Below are 21,526 nucleotides of genomic sequence, written 5' to 3' on the forward strand. Positions count from 1 at the left end.
AGGAAAAAAAGACTTTGTAATTAAGTGAATATATAACCTGGTGCCTTAAAAGAGAAACCGACAAAAGCCCATCAGGCAATTCTGCTTCAGTTGCTGGTTGATTAAGATCCTAAAGTATCATTTCAGAAATTCAATATCAACAATTTATTTCCTCATTTGAAACATATTTTGAAGACCCAAAAAACCAATACCTGTAATGCCACTTGATAAATAAGCCTCTCATCACCAGCCGGCTCATTAGCAGCCCCTGAAGAGCGATAAAGGTCAGGTGTAGGTGCAGCGCGGTAAAGATCGGGTGGACCAGCATATTGTGAAGTTGGAACAGGCACGTGGGGTCTCAATGACGATGGTAGAACCCTATTTCCATGATGGTGATTATTAATCATATCATTACCGACCCTATTGAACCCATCTTCCAAATGAGCCTTTCCACGGTTCTGCCACGCATTTGCATATTGTTGACCATAAATTTCACGAGTCTGACTTTTTACCGGGACACTTGGCCTAGAACTAGATGAAAATAACGGCTGAAGAGATGATGGAAGCCCTCGTTTAGGATCTGTCGGAAATAACTATATATCAAATTTTGTTCCAAAATTAGAATTCTTTAAAGATAGTTTGGTGCACTTACTTCCAAAAGCGCTACTAGACCCGGGTAGAATCTGAACCTCATCATCCACATAATTATTAGAATGAGAAGAGTGCCCATTTATAGCCGGTTTTCTTGTAGGAGGATGAACCCGTTGACTTCCATGTTGTCCTACAATTTGGATAAAAACCTTCTAAGTTCAATAATTTAAAAGTGGCTGAAACCTAGAAAAACCTAACTTGGGTATGTAGGCTAAATAGTAGGGTGAGCGAAAACCGAATTAACCGAAAATCGGTTATCCGTTTGATGGTACCCTCATTTATCCGAATTAACCGAACCATTCATATTTTCATATACTTCTAGCTTTTATACCTCCATTTCAAGTATTTCATGTTTTATACATCCATTTCATGTTTTTAAGTAAAAATTTTGGTTTTGGTTATTAACCGAACCAAACCGAAAACCGACAAACTATCCGAATAACCTAACCGAGTAACCAAAAAGCGACTGGTTAATAAAATAGATTAGCCGATGGCTTCGGTTTCGGTTGACGGTAATAACCAAACTGAAAAAACCGTGCAACCCCTACTAAATACATAAAAACCCTAGAAATACAACTTTAATACCTTAAATTTAACAAATAACAATACGTAGTAATTTTTAGCATGTAGGGACATGGAAATAAAGATTTTCTTTACCTGCATAACTTGTCCCAGATGAAGATGCAAATGCAGGTAGAACCCTAGAATTAGGTTTTGAAGAAGCTGAATCATAATAGTCTTTATACTGTTCAAGATCCCAATCGCTTGATTCACTATCAGTTGAACTAATATCTATAGGCTGATTAGACCCCATTAATTAAAGCCCTACAAAATCAACATTTTGCATCAGAAAACCCTAACCCTAAGAAAGCCCTAATTTAGAATACTCTGCAATTCACAAAAATTAAGCAACAAGCAAACATCTTTTTTTTCAAAAAATGTAAACAATTGTAAATGAATTAGGTTAAGAACCAACACAATTTCAGGAAATCAAGTACTTCTAGCTTTTATACCTCCATTTCAGATATTTCATGTTTTATACCTCCATTTCATGTATTTTAATTTTTAAGCAAAAAAATTGGTTTTGGTTATCAACCGAACCAAACCGACAAACTAACGAATAAATCGAACCAATTAACTGAAAACCGATTGATTAATAAAATAGATTAACAATTACCAAACTGAACTGACCCGTGCACTGGCACACCCCTACTAAATGCATATAGACCCTAAAAAATCAAAATTCTGCATCAGAAAACGGTAATCATAAAAAAAGCCCTACTTTAGAATACTCTCCAACCGACAAAAAATAGGCAACAAGAACACATTTTTATCAAAAAAAAATGTAAACAATTGTCATGAATTAACTTAAGAATCAACACAATTTCACCAAATCAAGTATTTCTAGCTTTTATACCTCCATTTCAAGTATTTCATCTTTTATACCTCCATTTTATGGTTATTAACCGAACCGAACCAAACCGAAAACCGACAAACTACCCGAATAAACCGAACCTCTGGTTTTGTTTTCAGCTGAGGCTAACCAAACTGAACTGAACCATGCACACCCCTACAAAATACATATAAACCCTACAAAATCAAAACCCTAACCCTAAAAAAACCCTAATTTAAAACACTCTGCAATCCACAAAAATTAAGCAACAAGATCACATTTTTATCAAAAAAATATATACAATTGTTCATAAATTAGCTAACAAACCAACACAATTTCACCAAATCAACACATATAAATTCTCAATTTTGAAAATTGATGGCGTATGTAACGGGCAAACCTCGTAACCGTCGATTGTATGAATAGTGGAGGCAATTAGGGTTTAGAATCGTTGGAGTGTTCGATATATGTGTGGCTTTAGAAACCCTAACCCCAACTGCTCTGTTAATTGGAATCAATTAAGGGTTTTTAGGGTTTAATGGGTCACCCATTATTTGGGGATGAAATGAAGATGGTGAAATGGGTATTTGTTGATCGTAAATGGGTCGTGATGGTTTTTGATTAAAGTGACGTTATTGTTGAATCTTGAAGGGGTCTTGTGATGATGCTATCTAGAGAAAGGGTTTTTGTCTTGTTAACATAGACATATTGTTATGTTGTGTACTGTTTTGGCATGATGACATGTAGTTCAATGTTTTATAGTTTAATAATAATAATAATAATAATAATAATGTTTGGAATTTGGATTTAATTTATTCATCTTTATATGGGATGTTAATTCAAATATATAGGAATTTGATTCGTTGAAGTCTGTTCTCGATCTTGTGTTTTAAGTTCGGAGTTTTTTTTTGGATAAACGGAAAATCAAACTAAAATGAAAGTGTTTAAGATTGAACTGGATTTACATGTTTGGTTTTTGTTTTTAAGGAATTCGATTTGTTTAAATTGAGGAAACAAATTTAAATGTATTTTGTTATGAATTTTCCAGTTTATTACAGGATCGAGAAAACGATAGACATCTATATTCTCAGCCAATATTCTCATCTACTCCTCTTTCTTGTTATTAATGTAAACCCAACCGTTTTCCCAATGATAAGAGTTCTTTATCTCTAGTATGTCGTAGCTTAAATTCACACACCTAGTTTTTTATTGGTGATTTTTGCAGCATCTAAGACATGCTAGTTAGTTGAGACTTACTTAAAATCAAAGCGAAAATATAAACTAATGTAACTGTCCATAACTAAAGCCGCAAACAATTATACTCTTTCACAAAGAGTTACAATATTTCAACAGAATCATTGTTATGATCCACCTTTGTATAAAGAATTTATTTGATCTAATGAGAGTACATTGTCTTCATAACAAAACTACATATTCGTTCTTATATTCTTTATGAATTATCCTATTGAACTTTTGTTAAGTACCATTAAAATATTTCAATCTAATAGTAATTATACATGGTTCATAAAAATACCTAGAACACACAATCATAAACTGTACTTTCTAACAAATGCATCGTAACACTATCATCTTCAAATTTGGTACTAAATTATGAAGAATTCAACCTTTTATTCAATAATTCGACAGAGATTCCATTAAATTAGAAAATTCTTACCATGGCATTTAAGATACAAATTCAACTTCAATTGGTTTTCTCGTTCATCTTGTTGATTAAAAACATAAAATCAAGATAAATGCAACATACATTTTCCTTTATTTTTATACATAACATAAACAAACAAAAAAACTTATAAAACTATTGCAAAATTAATAAAAAAAACCACATGAAGTGCAAAATCATAAATTTAATTAACCCTTGAGCTATTAAGCCTCCCCCACCAATTCTTTTTAACCTTTTCACAACCATTACTACTCCCTTCACTACTCAGTTTATTCAAAATTACCTTTGTCTCCCTCAATCTGGCGCCAAAATCCTTCTTCCACCCTTCAAAACTCTGTTTCAACCTTGCTAGCTCTTCTTCCGGGTTCAAACTCGCCTCCGCCTGGCCCGACTTAACCTCCACCAGAAACTGCGCATCGTCTCCGAATACATGACTCCTCTGCTCAAACTCCTCGGCTAACCGGCTGATCAAACTTAATCCAGCGGTCATTTCGTTATTACTTGATGTCGCACCGCTTGAGTTTCTTCGATCGTTGAAGCTCTCGGTGGTTGGGTTAACCGCCAGATCGAAACTGTCGTCGATGGTGAGGGTTTGTTTAGCTAGAGATAGGCTTGATTGAAGTGAGTTCATCTGTTTCTGCCATAATTCTTCCAAGGATTTCATTTTTTGCTCGTATTCAGCCCAACGATCGTCATATTGTTGGATGCGTTGTAAGATTATTTCCTTTTCTTCTTCTTTCTCTCGTAAACCAATTTCGGCTTTAAGAACTCGTCGTTGTAGGTCTGCTAGATATGATTTGTTCACCACCACACTGTCCTTGCCAATCTGTTCAATTGTTGCATTAATGATTATTTATAAGAATTTAGTTTAACAAATGTGTCAAATTCAATTTGCCATAGATAGATGAAGAAGTGGACCTTTGAATTACCAAATTGGTGCAGTCCAGCGTCATCATTACCTCTCCGGACTAGCCATCCGCGAATAACTGGAAAGAGATTTGATATTCAGTTCTTCATAATAAGCCTCGGTTTATAACTGGTTAATCCATTTACAACTCGCCAATCCACTTATGACCACATGTTTAAATTGTCTATAACTTGATTTCAACTCATTTACAACCCCATTTGGTTGGTTTAGATAATGGGTTAAACATGTTGAGTTCGGGTTACATGATTCTTTGACATGAATACACATGGGTCGTGTTAGGGTTCATCATTTCAACCCCACATGATCGCCTAAAATATGTCAAACAGACAGTGTGTAATATTATATTATTTATAGTAAAATTAAACACAAACGCTATGATTTTGGTCAGTGATCAACTTAACCATTTCTTTCTAGTAAAAAAATATACGGCCCGTATGACTCTTTTTGCCATATTATATGGACCCGTATGTCTATCAAAACGACCCGTTCACCACTTTTTACCCTACATACGGCTCATTCCAACTAACACGTCATTGGTGTATGGATAGCACATTGGGTCATTGGCGGTGTTTATTACCTGCTTGTATGGCATCTGCTGCATCATAGAGTTTTTTGAAGTCTTTCCTGACTTTAATTCCCTTAATCCGCTTTTGTATACGCACTGCTGCTCTATGTCTGTGTAGCAAGACTGCAAATTCCTTTCTATCTTTATGTGCTCGACAAACTGTAAAATAAATGTAACCACCAAATTGCAGTTAATTTGTAGATTAATATTATCAGATTACAGTTTTTGGAATAAATCTAGAAGGCATACATGATTGAAGAGTGTGAATTCTTCGTTTCATTTCTCGCAGAATCTTACGAGCTTTGTGACCTCTAAAGCAGCTTTGAACACGCAATATGCCATTCAAAGTACGGTTTCGTGTATCCTCAAGCTTACCAATCTGATATATATCCAAAGTAAAAACTCATTTAATTATGTTTTTAAATTACATATTTTGTTAAAAGATTTGCTAACCTGTCCGGTTCTAAAGAACAACTTTGTATAGCCGACTTGATACATTTCAGGAAGAATATTGAACTGCCAAAGGATGGAAACGGATGCACTTAGCGGATCTTTTGATGCAACATGATCCAGAAGAAAACCATACCTAATGCAAGAATATTTAAAAATATATATATATTAAACTTTAATTATTAAAAGAAGGCATCAGGACTTATTAAAGAATCTTTTTAACTTAGTTTTTAAAAAGCTAGTAGTAAAAATGGTTTTTTTTTTTCTGACTTGTATTTCTAATGAGTTCGTGGTTGCTGAAGAATAATCTTGAATTATCAATAAAGTTGAGGGTTTGTTTTGTAAGTTTATTTTAATATGGATTATTCTAGAATAAGTTTGCCTTGTTTCCCAAGTTAGGTTTGGCTTGGAAAGCAAGTTTAGTAGGTCTATAAATATGGTCTAGATTATTAGTTTTATATGTGAGAGTTAAGAAGTCTCTTCTCCGTGTAAGTTTGTTATGTTCGTGATGTTCGTTTGATAAGTTCGTTTGGTTATATGAAAAGAGTCGCGGGTTGTCACCCCAATATACTGTGTTTGTTTGTTTGTGTGTTAGATTTGATTGTTTGATCCGTCTGGGCCAACAGTTGCAAACCACGGATTATCTCTCCTTTTTCTCACAAAATCTAAATTCTCTCTCTTTTTCTTACGTTTTCATTTAGCATAAACTTTGTTTTCTCTAATAACTTGTAATACACTGTTTTTGTTTATTTTTTACTGTGTACATTTTGATATACATTTTATTGGAAATTAATTTTTTTTCTAACATAAAACACTTAAAAAAATAAAATTTAATTTTTGTAAGACTGGCAAGGGAGAATCCGTGGTTGATTCATTTGGCACTACGGATTCACCATCAATACAAATAGAAAACACCAAACTTTACAAATACTTATACCAAAAAAACACTAAAATGTTTAAATTCTACCTTCTTGCGAATTTTTGATGGGTCATTCTTGTTGGATATCCAGATCTTGATATTCGAACGACTTCTAAAACACCACAACATTTTAGCTGCTGGAGTACAAGTTGTTGATTGTATATTCCAGGTGAGTGTGAGTTATTGGGCTTAATGCAACGTATGAAATGTGACCTTGTGCTCCCCAAACGTTGCATTAGTTGAAATAATTGGCCCTAAAGCACAACGAAAACAATAAACCTGTCAGTTTGCATACCCGACTACTAAAAGCAAACCCATTTGACACCTTTCTTTTGTAAAAAGTCAAATCTTGATTTTACTTTATTTGACCAGTTAGATATTTAGGTTTAGGATGTACCTTAAACTTTAACATGACACTAATCTTATATGGATCAGCTCCACCTATCTTTTTTGGTGAACCAACTGCAGGCTTCCCAGTCACAGAAAGCATGTTTGAAGCAAAAATCTGAGGAAGTTTGCATGTGCAAGAAGACAGAAGTTGAATGGAAACTAAATGTAAAAAATCACGGTTTTTCTCCAAAAAACCGGTTGTGTCATATGTAACCTGAGAGGTACAAATCAAAACATATTATAGATCGCAAAAAAACACACATAACAACTTTAAAAAATAAGTTGGAAAGATTGAATATTTGCATACTTCTCCAGCATAATGGAGAACTGTGAATGCTTTGCCTCGTTCTCCTCTAAAACACGGATTAGAGCTCAAGTGTTCCTTTAGCTTGTGTGCGAATGACATATCTGTTGCATTTGGAAATGTTGTTTCTTCATCTAATAGGGATAGTAATCCTAATGGTCTCTGTAAAGAGCAAAAATTTAGGGTTCAAGTAAGTGCATATACAGAGAATAATGTCCAACAAACAAGTTTGGATGTCCTCAAAGTCAACCTTCTCAAAAAGACTGAGACAAGCTTGGTTGTCCTCAAAGTCAACCTTCGCCCAGTCAATGCCATCTTGAATATATTCCTAAGAAGTCAACACCAGATTTCATTAGAGGTTACTACCACTAATATAAAGAATATTGATAATATGTGTTTTAAACAGGATTACCTCCTGTTGTAGCTTGAATAAATGATGATTAAAGTGTTGCTGCAATCTCTCATTTGCATAATTAATGCAAAACTGCTCTAAACTATTTACCTACAAACGTCAAAAGAAGAAATTTCAGTTGTTTATTATTTATACATATATAAGAAGTAATGATGAAATAAAGAATCAAAGGACAAACATCAAATGATTCGAATCCATAAATATCAAGAATGCTGATAGATCTTCCAGACTGACGTTTCCCTGCAGAAAGTGATTTGTTGATTTGTTCCACCAACCAATCAAACAAACAGGAATATATTGATTTTGCCAATGCGTCTCGTGAGTCAATTGCCTGAAACATGAAGGTTTTTCAGTGATAAAATACTATATTGTTATTATATCTGATAGTTATCTTACCTGAGTTAGATTTAGTCTTTTAACTATAGTTTCATTCCTAACAGTCATTTTGCGAGTGGATAGAGCGATCTGTAGTTTCTCAGCCTCACATCCAAGCAATTTAGCAACAGTTAGAAGAGCTGTAAGCCAAAATTTTATTCAAGAAGTCAAATTGTATGGCATGAATAGTTGGCCAAGAAAGTCAAGTTTTTGTACGATAGAAGCAATCACCTTCATCAATCACAGGTACCACATCAGCTGAAAATGTTACATTTCCCAGCCATAACACTGCTGCAAGCATGGCAAAAACATTTTCTTGGTCCTCTTTGCTAACATGAACAATATCTAGAGCTTCCTGAAAGAAAAATAGAATACAAACTTAAAAGTTGAAAATGAAATCAATTGATCACCTTATTTGGGTCATATGAAGACAAAATATCATTACCACTACAATACGAAATTCTTCTGCATCGCTTATCCCGGGAATCGTATAGCAATTGCTTTGTTGCAAATATTTGTACTCTTGCACACTCTTCAAGTTTAGTTTCTCTGTTACAAAGTACACAGAAATGTAAAGAGACTAACTAAAAGAGTGAATGCCAAATTTAGATAAATAATCCATATTAAGAACATTGTGTTGACAATTGAACTTCTTTGGCTTGTGCATATTTTAGTTTCCACAAGATTGACGGATCACGTGAAATAGATAATGGGTCAAAATGGGTTCGGATAAACAGCAACCTTTTCAAAGCAAATCAATTGGGTCCCACATTTCTTGGTTTTAATGTATAGATAATTTATGTATCATGTGATACATAATCATGCCATTGAAAATTTGAAATAATAGAACAATTTAGAAGCCTGTACTTATTTGATTTCATTTTGGCCTACTTTCAACCTAATTAACCCGTTAGAGATAAAATATGACCTAAATTAAGACATTTCTAAGTAAGTGCGTTACAAAATAGTCATCTCTAGTCTATGTATTCTTAATTTTACAAATATAAACAAAAAGATTATAACGTTCATTAACTAAAATACTTAAAAAAGTTAAGGAGTCGTGTAAACTTATCTATACACTTTTTGAATTACATGGATTAAAGACAGGACTGCTAAAATTATGAAATTGTTACCTCTAAGAGAAGGTGGAGCTCCTGCACAAAGCTGATAAAAAGAATGATATGACCTTTCGCCTTCTGTGCACTGAACAACTCTTGACTGATCAAAAAATATCAGGTAAGTGGCCTGTAAATTCTAATATTAAGAATGAAGGGCCAACAGCTAAACAATCATAAGTTTACCTTTTCAAGAAGAACTGCAACAGATTAGAAGTCACAAAAAAACAATAATATTAGAAAAATAGCAAATAGATTTAGTATTTTCTTGAGATGACACAAGAGAAATGTGGCATCTTACATGTTTGTATACTGGCACCCGATATTCTTCCAATTTCACTAAAGTGAATTTCAATTAGTTTCCCCTGACATGTAAACCAATGTTTATCATGATAAACTACAGAAATAATATGAAGATTAAAGCTTCATGTCCCTATAAAGATCCTTTTTTGAAATCCATTTCAATTACTTACAAAACGACTCGAGTTGTCATTTCTTGATGTTTTTGCATTCCCGAAGCCCTCCAAAATAGGATTAGTTTTCAATATCTCATATTCTATTCCACTACCGCCTCTAACTGCAGCTAAATATTGCATTGCTATCTTTGCTGTTTCAGTTTTCCCAGCTCCACTTTCACCACTAGACAGAAATAAAGGGTTCAATTGACGCAAAAACATAAATACACTATGCATAAGTGTAAAACTATCTATTAATATAGTATTTAGCATAAACACTAACCTTATCACAATAGCTTGGTTTACTTCATCTGCAAAATGGTAAAAAAAATATTTAAAGAGAAAGACACACATGAATAAAAAACTATAAATTAAAATCAAGTAATATAACTACACAAGAAATATCCAAACAACCTCTAACCATTTCCCGGATAGCTGTATCAGCAATAGCATATACATGAGGATTATCAATCTTTCTCCTCTTATAGGCTTCAATGTAGTCATCCCCATACAATGGAATCGTCTTAAACGGGTTAATAGCAACTAAAACAGGTCCCGCTTTTGACTAGAACACCAAGAAATATGTCAGCAAAACAGTAATAGATGTTTCACATTACCAGATTTAATGTTCATCATCAAACAGTTACATATTCTTACATAGATCATGTCTCGATCATATCTATACTGAAGATTGTACAAGACTGAAGGTTCGCTTAAATAACTTAATTGAATGAGATCATCTATACCATCAAGGATTTCTGGATTTGCAGGTAACAGACAATCAGATTGCACCTTTAATACCTAGATTAGAAGAAAAACATCAAAATCATTACCTGAGCTTCCATATAAAAGCAATTATGAAAGTTATATAATATTCAGCTTACTTTTGTTTCTGAAAATGCAATGAGTGATTCAGTGCCTGTTACAGATATAATCTTCGCCAGTTCCCAGTTTCCATCAGGGGCTTGAAACCAAGCATAATTCTTCTGAATTATCAGTAAAGCAGCATATGTTAGAGCATTCTATACATAAATAAGTTCAGCTCCAAATGGTTCTTGTTGTGCATAATCTAGTTCATCACGCAAAAGACAATATGCAAAAGAACTGTGATCAAGGTTACCTTCTTGGCATTGTAGACAGAGGTATCGCCCCAGCCCGGTGAATCCTTACTATCTAAAGAAGATTGTTCAACCGTCAATGCATTACGGCTACGATATGGTGAATCGTCATCATCTACCTGAGCACTTTTGCCATGACTACCTACTCTACCATTATCAGGGATGCTACCGGATCCCTTACTACTCTTTCTCTTTACAGGTTTTTTAGCTGAATCCATAAACCTATAATCCACAGACTGCAATTTGATGAACTTGAATACCCTATATCCGATTGATTCTGTACAAGAGCTGATTTCCTTGAATTCAAACTCCTAACTAGAGCAGTCTAACTTCTAATAATAATAATAATAATAATACAAAAAAAGTCAAGAAGAATTTGATAATCTCTAACCCTAGGTCCCACTAGTTGGTACTTGTGCCAAACTTAAAGCAGGGGACCAATCTATCCTGTCAATTCTATTTATTCCTTCCTCTATCACACCTAAATCATACATGAATATGATTCTCTCCGCTCAAATAGTACAGATTCCGTTTCACCAATCGAATTTAACCTAAAATCAAATTTCGTCGATTGAATTCAGCCTAAAATCAAGTTTCACCAATCGAATTCAACCTAGAATCAAATTTCACCGATCGAATTCACAAAACAAGTGATATATCTATCGAATCGAATCCAACAAAAACAGAAATGACGGTTGAAATGATTCTCTCTGTCGAAATCAATTTCAGCGATCAAACTCAAGCTAAATTCAAATCCGCGCAACAACGAGCATGTATCTATCTATCTATATCTAGAATTACAACACAACGTACGTCAAATTCACCGATGAAACTCAACCTGAAATCAAATTCGCACAAGGAATATATGTAACTAACTAAGAATAAACAGATTTCTGCATTCAACTCCGAAAATCCTCTCGATCTAGAATCTAACGCGATCGTAATCGAAAATCGGGAGGAGTTTCCGAAATATGAACGAGAAACTTATACCCTAGGTGGTTTGATTGTGAGAAAAAAGATGTACGTAGACGACGGTTGTTGCCGGCCTGCTAAACAAGAAAACAAGATTTGATTTGATTTGATTTTCAAACGAAGTCGCACGTCCATCTGCCACCACACCTATTACTCCGTCCGCGCCTTCAATAAACTACCATTCAAATTTATGCTTTTTTAATCAACTATAATCTTTTTTTTTTCTCGTTGTCGGTCTCAACTAAAAAATTGGTTGCTAACAATCCTACTTTAATGTATTTATTCCCAATGGTTCGTGACTAACGTATTGTTACTTGCAGGTCGCCGGAATAACGCTTTAAGCCGAAAAAGTCACATTTTTTGCTGGAAAATTTGCTAACACCACCATCAACGGACTCATAACCAACTAACCACCACCAATCGATTACGACGATGGCTGTAGGGTTCCGGTGACCTCAATAGTTGAGGTTTTACTAGAAAAAAGTTTTTGAAGGTCTGATCCAAGGTTACAAAGATGTTTGGGACGAAAACATTAGAGTTTTCCAGAAAAATGTGAGTTTCCGGCAAAAAAAAAACGTTTTTTCGACGATCGGCGGCTAACAACGTTAAAATTTTGTTAGTCGTGGAACGTTGGGAACAGATATGATAAAATGTGGGATCGCTATTAACCAATTCATTAGCAGTTAGTTGAAATTAATAAAAATCAATATAATTTTTTTAATTGAAAAGGAAGTATGTTCAAAAAGTTGGTTAAAATGTTTGAATAATTTTTAATTTCAATAAAAGGTAAAAAAAGAATTGTCAACCTAGCTCCATTGAAAAAGTTGTCCTTTTGACCAATAAGGCAATAAGCCAATAACTCACAAAATATCCATTTTAAAACCGTCGGGTTTGTATTGCTAGCCATCGGGGTTTTTTTAACAAATTATATCGTGTCATGTGTCACATAAACCGTTAATTAGACGATATTTTTTATTAGACAACGTTATTATTTTGTGAGTTTTAGTGTTTGTGAGGCGGTGATACTATCGATGAGATCCGACGGTATTTGAATCCAATGAAATTGTACGTGAGATCAGATGATAGTATCTGTGAAATCCAACGGTGTGAGATATGACGCTATTATCTGTGAGATCAGACGGTATTACTCGTGAGATACGGTGGTATCATCTGTGAGACGTAGTGATATTATCTGTGAGATTCGACAATATTATTTATGAGGTCTAACAAAATAATATATGAGATCCAACGGTACTATGTGTGAGATCCGGTGGATTTTACGAGATCTGGCGGGCTTTTAGTGAGATCCGGCAGTATTTAGTGAGATCCAATAAAAATAATTGGTTTTATAAAACCATCGCCTGCCATATTCAAATCATCAAGCATGGAGGTTTGATGAATGAATGATGGACATTTTGAGAACCTTATGATCAAATAGTCAATGTGATGAGTTTAAGTGGTAAAATGGACATCTTAACCGGCGGATGGCTGAGCTGTAAAGCCGGTCTATCTATATGTATGTGACTATCTTTAGTGAGTCATACGAAGGTTATGGTATTAGTTTAGATCTAACCAATTTAATGAATTACTCCTAAAGGTTCACATCAAACTAGTTCAAACTAGTGCTAGTTGATGCGAGTTACTTCGGAAACAAACAGACTAAAGTCAAATTCATTTGGGGTATTCTCTCAATTCCAAAAAAGCAACGGGATCAAGTATGAGTTGTCGATCAGAACATATATGGATAAAACCTATAAAGGGGGCTCGAAAAATAAGTAATTTATGCTGGGCTATTATCTTTTTTTTAGGTTCATTAGGATTCTTGTTGGTTGGAACCTCGAGTTAGCTTGGTAGAAATTTGATATCTTTCTTTCCGTCTCAGCAAATCGTTTTTTTTTTCCACAAGGAATTGTGATGTGTTTTTATGGGAAAGATTTTTTTGATAACAAAAAGGTTGACTAAACATATCTAATTTTCACTATGCAATCCAAAAGGCATCAAATCAATTTTTATTTATTTATTTTAACTAATGTTAGAAAAGTTAAGGCTAAAAGATGAGAAGGAATGGAAGATCAATTTTTTTTAATTTATTTTAACTAATGTTAAAAAAGTTAATGCTAAAAGATGAGAAGGAATGGAAGAACTAAGAAGATAATATTGGAATACAATACCCAAATTAAAATAGTTAGGTCGTGGTTACGAGACACATCTCTTCACGGTGTCTATTTTGCTTTTTTGCTTTGCTTTGCTTGTCAAGTTTAATTTTATTCTTCCTTAATAATAGATAGATGATGATGTTTCATATGACTTTGATACCCTGTCATGATATTTTAACTTTTCTTTGCATTTTAATGCAAATTTTAAATTTTATGTTAAACCATAGTTAGTGTAAACTACAGTAATTATTTTGTAATATTTATCGATAATATGAAATGTAAATGGAAATGGAAGTATAATATTTGAATTTAAGATATTTGGCACCATTTTTTACAAAGATTTTTACAACTAGATTTAGAGTAACTCCCTAAAATAACTATTTAATTAGCAAGTTAATTATAGTTCAAAATATGATCAAATATAACACGTAATTCAAGACATAAATAACTTAAATTGATAAAATTAATGAATAATTTAGTTTCTTTCTTTTAAATGAAACATTAAAAACCCCAAACCTACTTTCTTTTCTTACAAAATCAAACAGCCTCATTTACATATTAAACCTAGATTTTTTATATTAAAAATAAGTATTATATTTATAATGTGATCTGATTTTTAATTCATGCATGACCAGTGAATTGATAAAATGACCAGTATCTGATAAATTTCAAAAAAGAACAACTTTTCAATAATATACGAAAATAACATAAACATACAAAAAGCGGCCGCTTATAATAATCGATGTTCACTTAGTAAGTTAGTATTGTTTTAAAGATATAAACACTAATCACTAATTTAGAATGCAACCATTTTAAGATTAAATTTATTTTATACATAAACTACAACCATAATATTTCACAAACAAGAAAAAATAAACAAAACATAAGACACTTTTATTTTGTGTAAAAAAAAAAGATACTATATTACTAACGATCGTACATTAATATTTCAAGATTTCATTACCAATTCACCATCAGTCAATTGGCATCATATTTTGGTTCGATCGAATCATATGTCTTTTCAAAACATCAACTCAACATTCGGGCATATGAACTCTATATAATCCAGGCACCAGTTGCGTACTCTGCATTGAAGATGGATAAGACTAATAAGAAGCAGGTTCTTCTCTTCTACTGCGTTGAAGCCGAAGAATTTGCACGCAAAATCGCAGCTCAATCGGACCATGTTCAGCTACAGTCTGTCAACTGGAGGTCTTGTTCATCACTTTGATCTTAAGTTTATCTTTCTTATATGGAATCTAGCCCGTCAAATATTTGTTATATATAATTGCTTTGATGGACATTTTGTGCCTAACCGCGAACTGGTTTCGAAAAATGACAAAACAAACCGGTTGGATTTGAACCTTATTTTTTGTTTAATTTTTCTTTTCAAAATTGCTAGTTCGTATTAATTATTTTAAGTAGTCAACCCTTTAACAACAGTGTCGTGGTAAACTAGATATTAAAAAAATTAAAAAAATATGATTGTTTGAAATGGGTGGACCCCATCTCTTTAAGCCTCTTAGGTGTTACCGGTTGACGAGAGCAGGGGATGGGGAGTGGCGCCCTGGCCCCCCTCCACCTCCACAACACATGGACTTACAGGTTCGGATACATGCTTAACCAGTCGGCCAATCGTTAATTTGGAAAACCTGAACCACAAATCGTAAACTGGCTTATTTGTTTGGTTAAAACCGTACAATGATGTGATGGCCCGATGCATTTATTTTTAGTCTCCGAATGTACAAAGAATTAAATATAGGTTGCATAATTATTAATATAGGTTGTGATAATAATTATTTTTACACATTGCGTAATGTTTTTGTGTAAGACTATTCGTAACGCTAACACCTTATTCTTCCCACAAGCATGTCCAGTTAGTCGCCATATCAGATTTTACTCATATTCAACTCATTTTACCCCTCAACAGTATCATACTCATTCTTCCAGCAAACACCCCATTATATTCACACAATTTTTTTTAAATGGGCCCATCATCCCGCATGCGAGGCGCCCTTACAGAAGTACATCTCAAACAAGCGAGTGAAGCCCCAACGCAAGACATTTGTGTTTGTCCCACAAACAAGGTGGCTAGGTGATCTAATTAGTTTACTTTGATGCGTAATTTATTTACCTCATACGATGTTAGTTATATATATATTGTGTTATATATTATAATATAAGTGTAACAAATGATGGTCACATGCTACATAATAATATTATGTTTCAGGAGTTTTGATGATGGTTTTCCTAACCTATTCATAAACAATGCACAAGATATTAGTGGCCAGCATGTTTCTTTTCTTGCATCTTTCAGTACACCAGCAGTCATATTTGAGCAGCTCTCTGTTATATTTGCACTTCCAAGGCTCTTTGTTGCTTCATTCACATTGGTGTTACCTTTCTTTCCAACTGGATCCTTCGAAAGAATGGAAGAAGAAGGTGATGTAGCTACTGCTTTCACCATGGCTAGAATACTATCAAATATTCCTATTTCAAGAGGTGGTCCCACAAGCTTAGTCATATATGACATACATGCTTTGCAGGTCAGTTTCTTGATAGATACTGTCTAATCTCACACTGTTTAGACGGACGTCGAGATATTTGTCAAATGGCCGTTTAGACCAATAATTTTCAAAGTTTGGCCCCCTATATTCAGAAAGACCGACCATCAGGGTAGTTGCAAAACGGCCGTTTTGATCAATAATTTCAAAGTTTGACCCCCTACTTTCTGAACAGCAGTCGAGGTACGTGTCAAATGACCGTTTTGACTAATGATTTTCCAAGTTTGATTTCCTACAAATTTTAAAAAATTTTCAATAATTTTTTAAAACCAAGCATAATGTTAATTGCTAAGCAAATATTACATATTCTATGCTGCAATGTATCTCTTCACAGGAAAGATTTTACTTTGGGGACAATGTTTTGCCTTGCTTTGAAACCGGAATTCCTCTCTTGAAACGACGTCTTCGTCAGCTTCCAGATGCGGATAATGTATCCTCTTTTGCTTCCTTTTCAGTATAAAAATTCTCCTTTCATGAATATTATGTTAGTAATCTTTCTTTTGTATGGCATTATAGATTGTAATCGCCTTTCCAGACGATGGAGCTTGGAAGCGATTTCACAAGCAGTTGGATCATTTTCCCATGGTAAAAAATCATGAATTTATATTCACAAAAGTAGCAAACAAAAATTGCGTAATTAACTAAATATATTTGACGATGAACAGGTGGTTTGTGCAAAAGTTCGCGAGGGCGATAAAAGAATTGTGCGCGTTAAAGAAGGTAATCCCAGTGGTCGCCATGTAGTTATTGTTGATGATCTGGCACAATCTGGTGGTACTTTAATTGAATGTCAGGTAAGTTTTCAACAAGGCGTATGCTCACTGTTCATGTTGGTTAACATGGTATTGGTGGGCTCCATGAGTTTACACACCATAGAAAAAAATAATAACAATAATAGTAATGGTTTTGTTGCAGAAAGTTTTGGCAGTTCATGGTGCAACCAAGGTCAGTGCATATGTCACTCATGCAGTGTTTCCTAAAAACTCTTGGGAGAAATTTGTTCACAAAAATGGTGGTTAGTATCGCTTTTTCTCGCACTTTACATATTTTTGTTTACATTGTCCACAAATTTGCAAACAAATCTTAAAATATGTTTTAACATTTTAGTTCTATGATTAATATTAGTTGAATAGTAGTGTTAGACTCATGTGGATTCAACTTTCGTATATGTGCAGAAAACACAAGCGCGACGTTTGCCTACTTTTGGATCACTGACTCATGTTCCCCTACCGTGAAAAGCATAAAAAATAAAGCTCCTTTTGAAGTACTAAGTCTCGCAGGATCTATTGCAGACGCACTTCAAATATGACCGGTTACTTCTAACGTTATGGGCTATTTAACTAATAAACTAGCGGTTAACTGCTGACTAGTGATTATTATCACTTGTAATTTGAAGTTTTGAATCCACATAAAACTTAAAATGCATGAGTGAGTCATATGGATAACAATGTGTAATAATAAAAACGGTTCAAGATAGTCATTCGGTAGGCCGAATTATACAACTTGTTACATAACAATGTGTGGATGTATACAATAAGATCAAAAAGAGATCATGAAATGAAAATTAATTGTGTCGGGTCGGGCTGAAGTGTTTTGTCAGTTTAAACTATTAACCTCTTTGGGCTTCTATTGAATCGAGAAATAGGTTTGATTGTCCATCTTATAAATAGAAAAAAGAATTAATTACACGATAGCCTGTATTACGGTTTTGGTCCCCAACTACAAGAAAGTATATGTTTAGGCCGCATAGTTTTACAAAACGTAACATGTTTAGTCCTCAGAGTGGATGGAGGTTAACTTTTTTGTTACATATTTTTAAAAATTATCAAAATTACCCTTAATATTAAAAAAAATAGAAATAGAATATGTGGAACCTACCCATTAATATTGAAAATCCTTTAAATTTTGATCATTTCACATACACTTTACAGAAGCGGGACAGTTTGTTCAGAAAACGAGGATGTCAAAATTTGTGGTTGGTTTGCTTTTGTTATCTTTTTTTTTATATCTAAATTTGTTTAATATAGTATTTTATTATATATAATAATATAATAATTACTAAGTTTGGTGCCGCTAAGTGTCAATCGGGCCACTTGACGGACCATATTGGTCATTGAATTTATTTTTTTGTTGTTTTCCTTTTGTTTTAATTATTTTCCAGTACTGTGACGAACATAACAGAAACTGAACGAATTTGTGTAGACTCACAGCCTCAACGACCGGGACCGACAACACTCAGGTTTTACCAACCAATGCTGCCCCATTGGTCCACCTCATTTTTTATATATTTTTCCATTTTTTAGCTCCGGTACCGTAACGAAGGTAACCGAAACCGACCAAACTCGTGTCGAGTTACCGCCTTAATGCCCAAGAGAGGTTTCTTTTACTTTCGGTACCGTAAGGAAAATTGACCGAATGCCAATTTTTTTTCTTTTTTTGTTTGTTTTAGTTCTGATATTGTAACGAACATGACAGAAATCGACTAAATTCGTGTATACTCACCGCATTTTTTAAATTCCGGTACCTTAACAAATATAACAAAACCTACCCATTTTTTTTGTTTTTGTTCCGGTACCGTAACGAAGTTTTACCAACCGATGCCACCCAATTGGTTCACCTCTAATTTTATATGTTTTTTTTATTTAAGTTTTTTAGTTCCGATATCATAATCCACTTAACCGAAACCGACCGAATTCGCGTCGACTTACCCCCTCAACGCTCAGAACCAACAACGCTTGGGTTTATTATCGCCCGGGTTTTACCGACCTGCCCAACGCAACGCGCCGGATAAAACACTAGTTTTGACTATTTTATAAATGAGTAACAAATGTGTAAAAACAGAAATATCCCTAATAGACAGTTATTATTATTGTGTAATGTTTATTAGTAGCAAACTTCATAAAAACAAACCTGACACATTAAGAAACATATACACTTTCAAACTAGATGACATAAAACTTTAAGCAACTAAATCATAGAAATTATGTTTGGTGTCAACCAGCTAGTTCAACCTGATCTTCTTCGAAAACACAGAAAACGAGAGCCAAACAAGCAATAGAAGCGCTAAGGGGGGCAATAGCGACAAGCTAACCGAGCCAGCAATATGGCCACAGAAGGTACCGAACACATTGCAAACCTTGTTCCATCTTGTATGCGAGTTTCCTTTGTATCCTATGTAACCCACGGCTCCAGCCGCGCCTGTGGCCGAAGCCAAGATACCTAACAACAACTGTAGCAAGGCATACCCAATATTACAAGTTAGTATTAGCGATTTAGCGACGGATTAGTGACAGAATTAGACGAACTTACAGTATCAAGTATTGCAATGTGAAACATCAGCTTCGTGGACCCTCGTTTAAGATTCACTAGAGCGAACGCACCAGTGATGATGCCGCATAAGCAAGCAACCGATAGTGCAGCCACGTAGTATCTGGATCATAACGAAACAATGATGTGCGCGCAGGATTATTATTTTGTACATAGAAATAAAATAAAAGAAAGCAGTACAACGAATTAATGTTTTCAATCATTCTTCTTAACTTATGAAAAAAATACGTACAAACAAGTTTAATTGTTCGTTTATGTGTTATGTATATAACATACACATGCGTAGATCATATGTATATTACATACACACGCATAACACACGCATAGACAATAACTTATACATAGCTAAAAAAACGTATGAAAATTTTAGTTTTATAGTATTTACATACGTATAACTATATATATATGTGTATATAAAAACTAGCTGGAACTTAAAATACATAGATCATTAATTGGAAAAATTAAAGGTTTATATTTACTTCTTTTGTTCCCGCAACAATTTAATTAAGTTACATAATACTATTATGTGAAGTTTTTCCTAGTACTTAGCTGCTGTTTTTTTTTTCAAAGGTAAATTGTCTGTAGTCTGCGGAGCATATCTGCAGGCATTTGTAGAAGGTGTGGACTAAACATCTGTAGTCTGCAAGAGGAAGAATGTTTGTTTTTTAACGTCTGTAGACTAGTAAAATAATTTGTGGTGGTGTACGAACTGTGAAAGTGGGTGGTGGTGGTGGTGGTGGATGGTGATAGTGGTAGGGGACGGTGGTGGTGGACGATTGGTGGTAGGCGATGAATGGTGGTGGTGGTGGAGGACGGTGGGTATGTGGTGGTGAGGAACAATGGTGGTGGTGGGTGGTGGACATCGATGGTGGCAGATGGTGGGTGGTGGTGATGGACGATGATGGTGGTGGGTGGTGGACGGTTGTGGTGGCGGACGGTGGGTGGTCGTGGTGGTGATGTGGCACATGGTGGGTGGTGATGGTGTTGGACAGTGGGTGTTGGTAGGATGTGAATAAGTTGGATGTTAACTTATTTTTTAATACCATAAAAGCACTTTTCAGGTCTTTTTGTTTTTAAAAACAAACTGTCTTCAGAGGCTTACGTTTGCGTGCACGAAGATATAAGCCCATTGCAGATCTTTAAGTAAAAACAAACAGAACCTTAATGTTTGTACGTATGTGTGTGAACAAAATTTACTACTTTCAAAAACTTTTACACAATTATAACAAGAAATAATATATAGTAAACCAATTATACATTGAATGGCCCTTAATAGTTATGCTAGATATTACTCACATAAAAGCCGGAGACTGGTTGAAATTCGCAACCATGGATACAGTCATGCCCTGGGCAACGGGTATGAGCTTGGTTTGTTTAGAAGTGACCATGACAATAACAGCAACCAAGGCGGTTGCAAACAACACAACCCTTAAGACGACATCAATCACCACATGGTACTTGACACCAGCACCAGCACCTGTACCCATACCACCCTTGTAGTCGGGTTCAGGTGCTGGCATGTCCACTGACACAGGGGAATGTGACGGATTCACCGCTGCCATGGTCACCCGAAGTTTAATTTCAAGGCTGTGTTTCTGAAGAGTGTGGTACCTTTGGTGTATGCCAATGTAACCACTATATGTATTTATAGTTGTGTGCAATAATTTGCAATAATTTGGTCAACTTTTTTTGGCATGATTAATAAAAGCAAGATGTTCAAAGAAGCAAAGATGGTTGACGTAAATTGTGTATTTATTTTTGTCAAAAAATAA

General features: G+C 34.5%; 4 protein-coding genes across 4 annotated transcripts; 1 reads left to right on the forward strand and 3 right to left on the reverse strand.

Moving 5' to 3' along the window:
• Positions 1-13: 13 nt before the first annotated feature.
• On the reverse strand, positions 14-1,444 carry LOC143578149 (uncharacterized; the record flags this gene model as incomplete). The annotated part of the gene is made up of 4 exons (XM_077061812.1): positions 1,288-1,444; positions 632-760; positions 192-559; positions 14-109 (listed from the first exon to the last, which is right to left on the reverse strand). Coding segments are annotated over exons 1-4 (750 nt in total), but the record flags the coding sequence as incomplete, so codon positions are not given.
• Positions 1,445-3,867: 2,423 nt separating this feature from the next.
• On the reverse strand, positions 3,868-10,989 carry LOC143578150 (myosin-1-like). Its single transcript, XM_077061813.1, has 23 exons — positions 10,738-10,989; positions 10,502-10,603; positions 10,275-10,418; positions 10,032-10,182; positions 9,901-9,928; positions 9,636-9,801; positions 9,464-9,527; positions 9,349-9,362; positions 9,181-9,265; positions 8,493-8,596; positions 8,279-8,402; positions 8,069-8,187; positions 7,851-8,003; positions 7,673-7,762; positions 7,511-7,588; positions 7,264-7,422; positions 6,964-7,170; positions 6,615-6,820; positions 5,651-5,783; positions 5,447-5,576; positions 5,210-5,356; positions 4,623-4,690; positions 3,868-4,530 (listed from the first exon to the last, which is right to left on the reverse strand). Exons 1-23 carry the CDS (start codon positions 10,951-10,953, stop codon positions 3,889-3,891), a joined length of 3,330 nt encoding a protein of 1,109 aa, XP_076917928.1. The 5' UTR covers positions 10,954-10,989; the 3' UTR covers positions 3,868-3,888.
• A 3,970-nt stretch (positions 10,990-14,959) lies between these two features.
• On the forward strand, positions 14,960-17,447 carry LOC143578163 (ribose-phosphate pyrophosphokinase 4-like). The gene is made up of 6 exons (XM_077061826.1): positions 14,960-15,075; positions 16,094-16,409; positions 16,762-16,857; positions 16,944-17,012; positions 17,093-17,221; positions 17,343-17,447. The coding sequence occupies exons 1-6, from the start codon at positions 14,960-14,962 to the stop codon at positions 17,445-17,447; spliced, it is 831 nt and encodes a 276-aa protein (XP_076917941.1).
• Positions 17,448-19,428: 1,981 nt separating this feature from the next.
• On the reverse strand, positions 19,429-21,316 carry LOC143578171 (CASP-like protein 1). Its single transcript, XM_077061835.1, has 3 exons — positions 21,051-21,316; positions 19,737-19,857; positions 19,429-19,656 (listed from the first exon to the last, which is right to left on the reverse strand). The coding sequence occupies exons 1-3, from the start codon at positions 21,314-21,316 to the stop codon at positions 19,429-19,431; spliced, it is 615 nt and encodes a 204-aa protein (XP_076917950.1).
• Between the last annotated feature and the right edge of the window lie 210 nt (positions 21,317-21,526).

Source organism: Bidens hawaiensis, unplaced genomic scaffold (genome assembly GCF_021521415.1).
Source record: "Bidens hawaiensis isolate Kalapana, Puna unplaced genomic scaffold, B.hawaiensis_p1.1 tig00029045_1, whole genome shotgun sequence".
Classification (NCBI taxonomy): Eukaryota; Viridiplantae; Streptophyta; class Magnoliopsida; order Asterales; family Asteraceae; genus Bidens; species Bidens hawaiensis.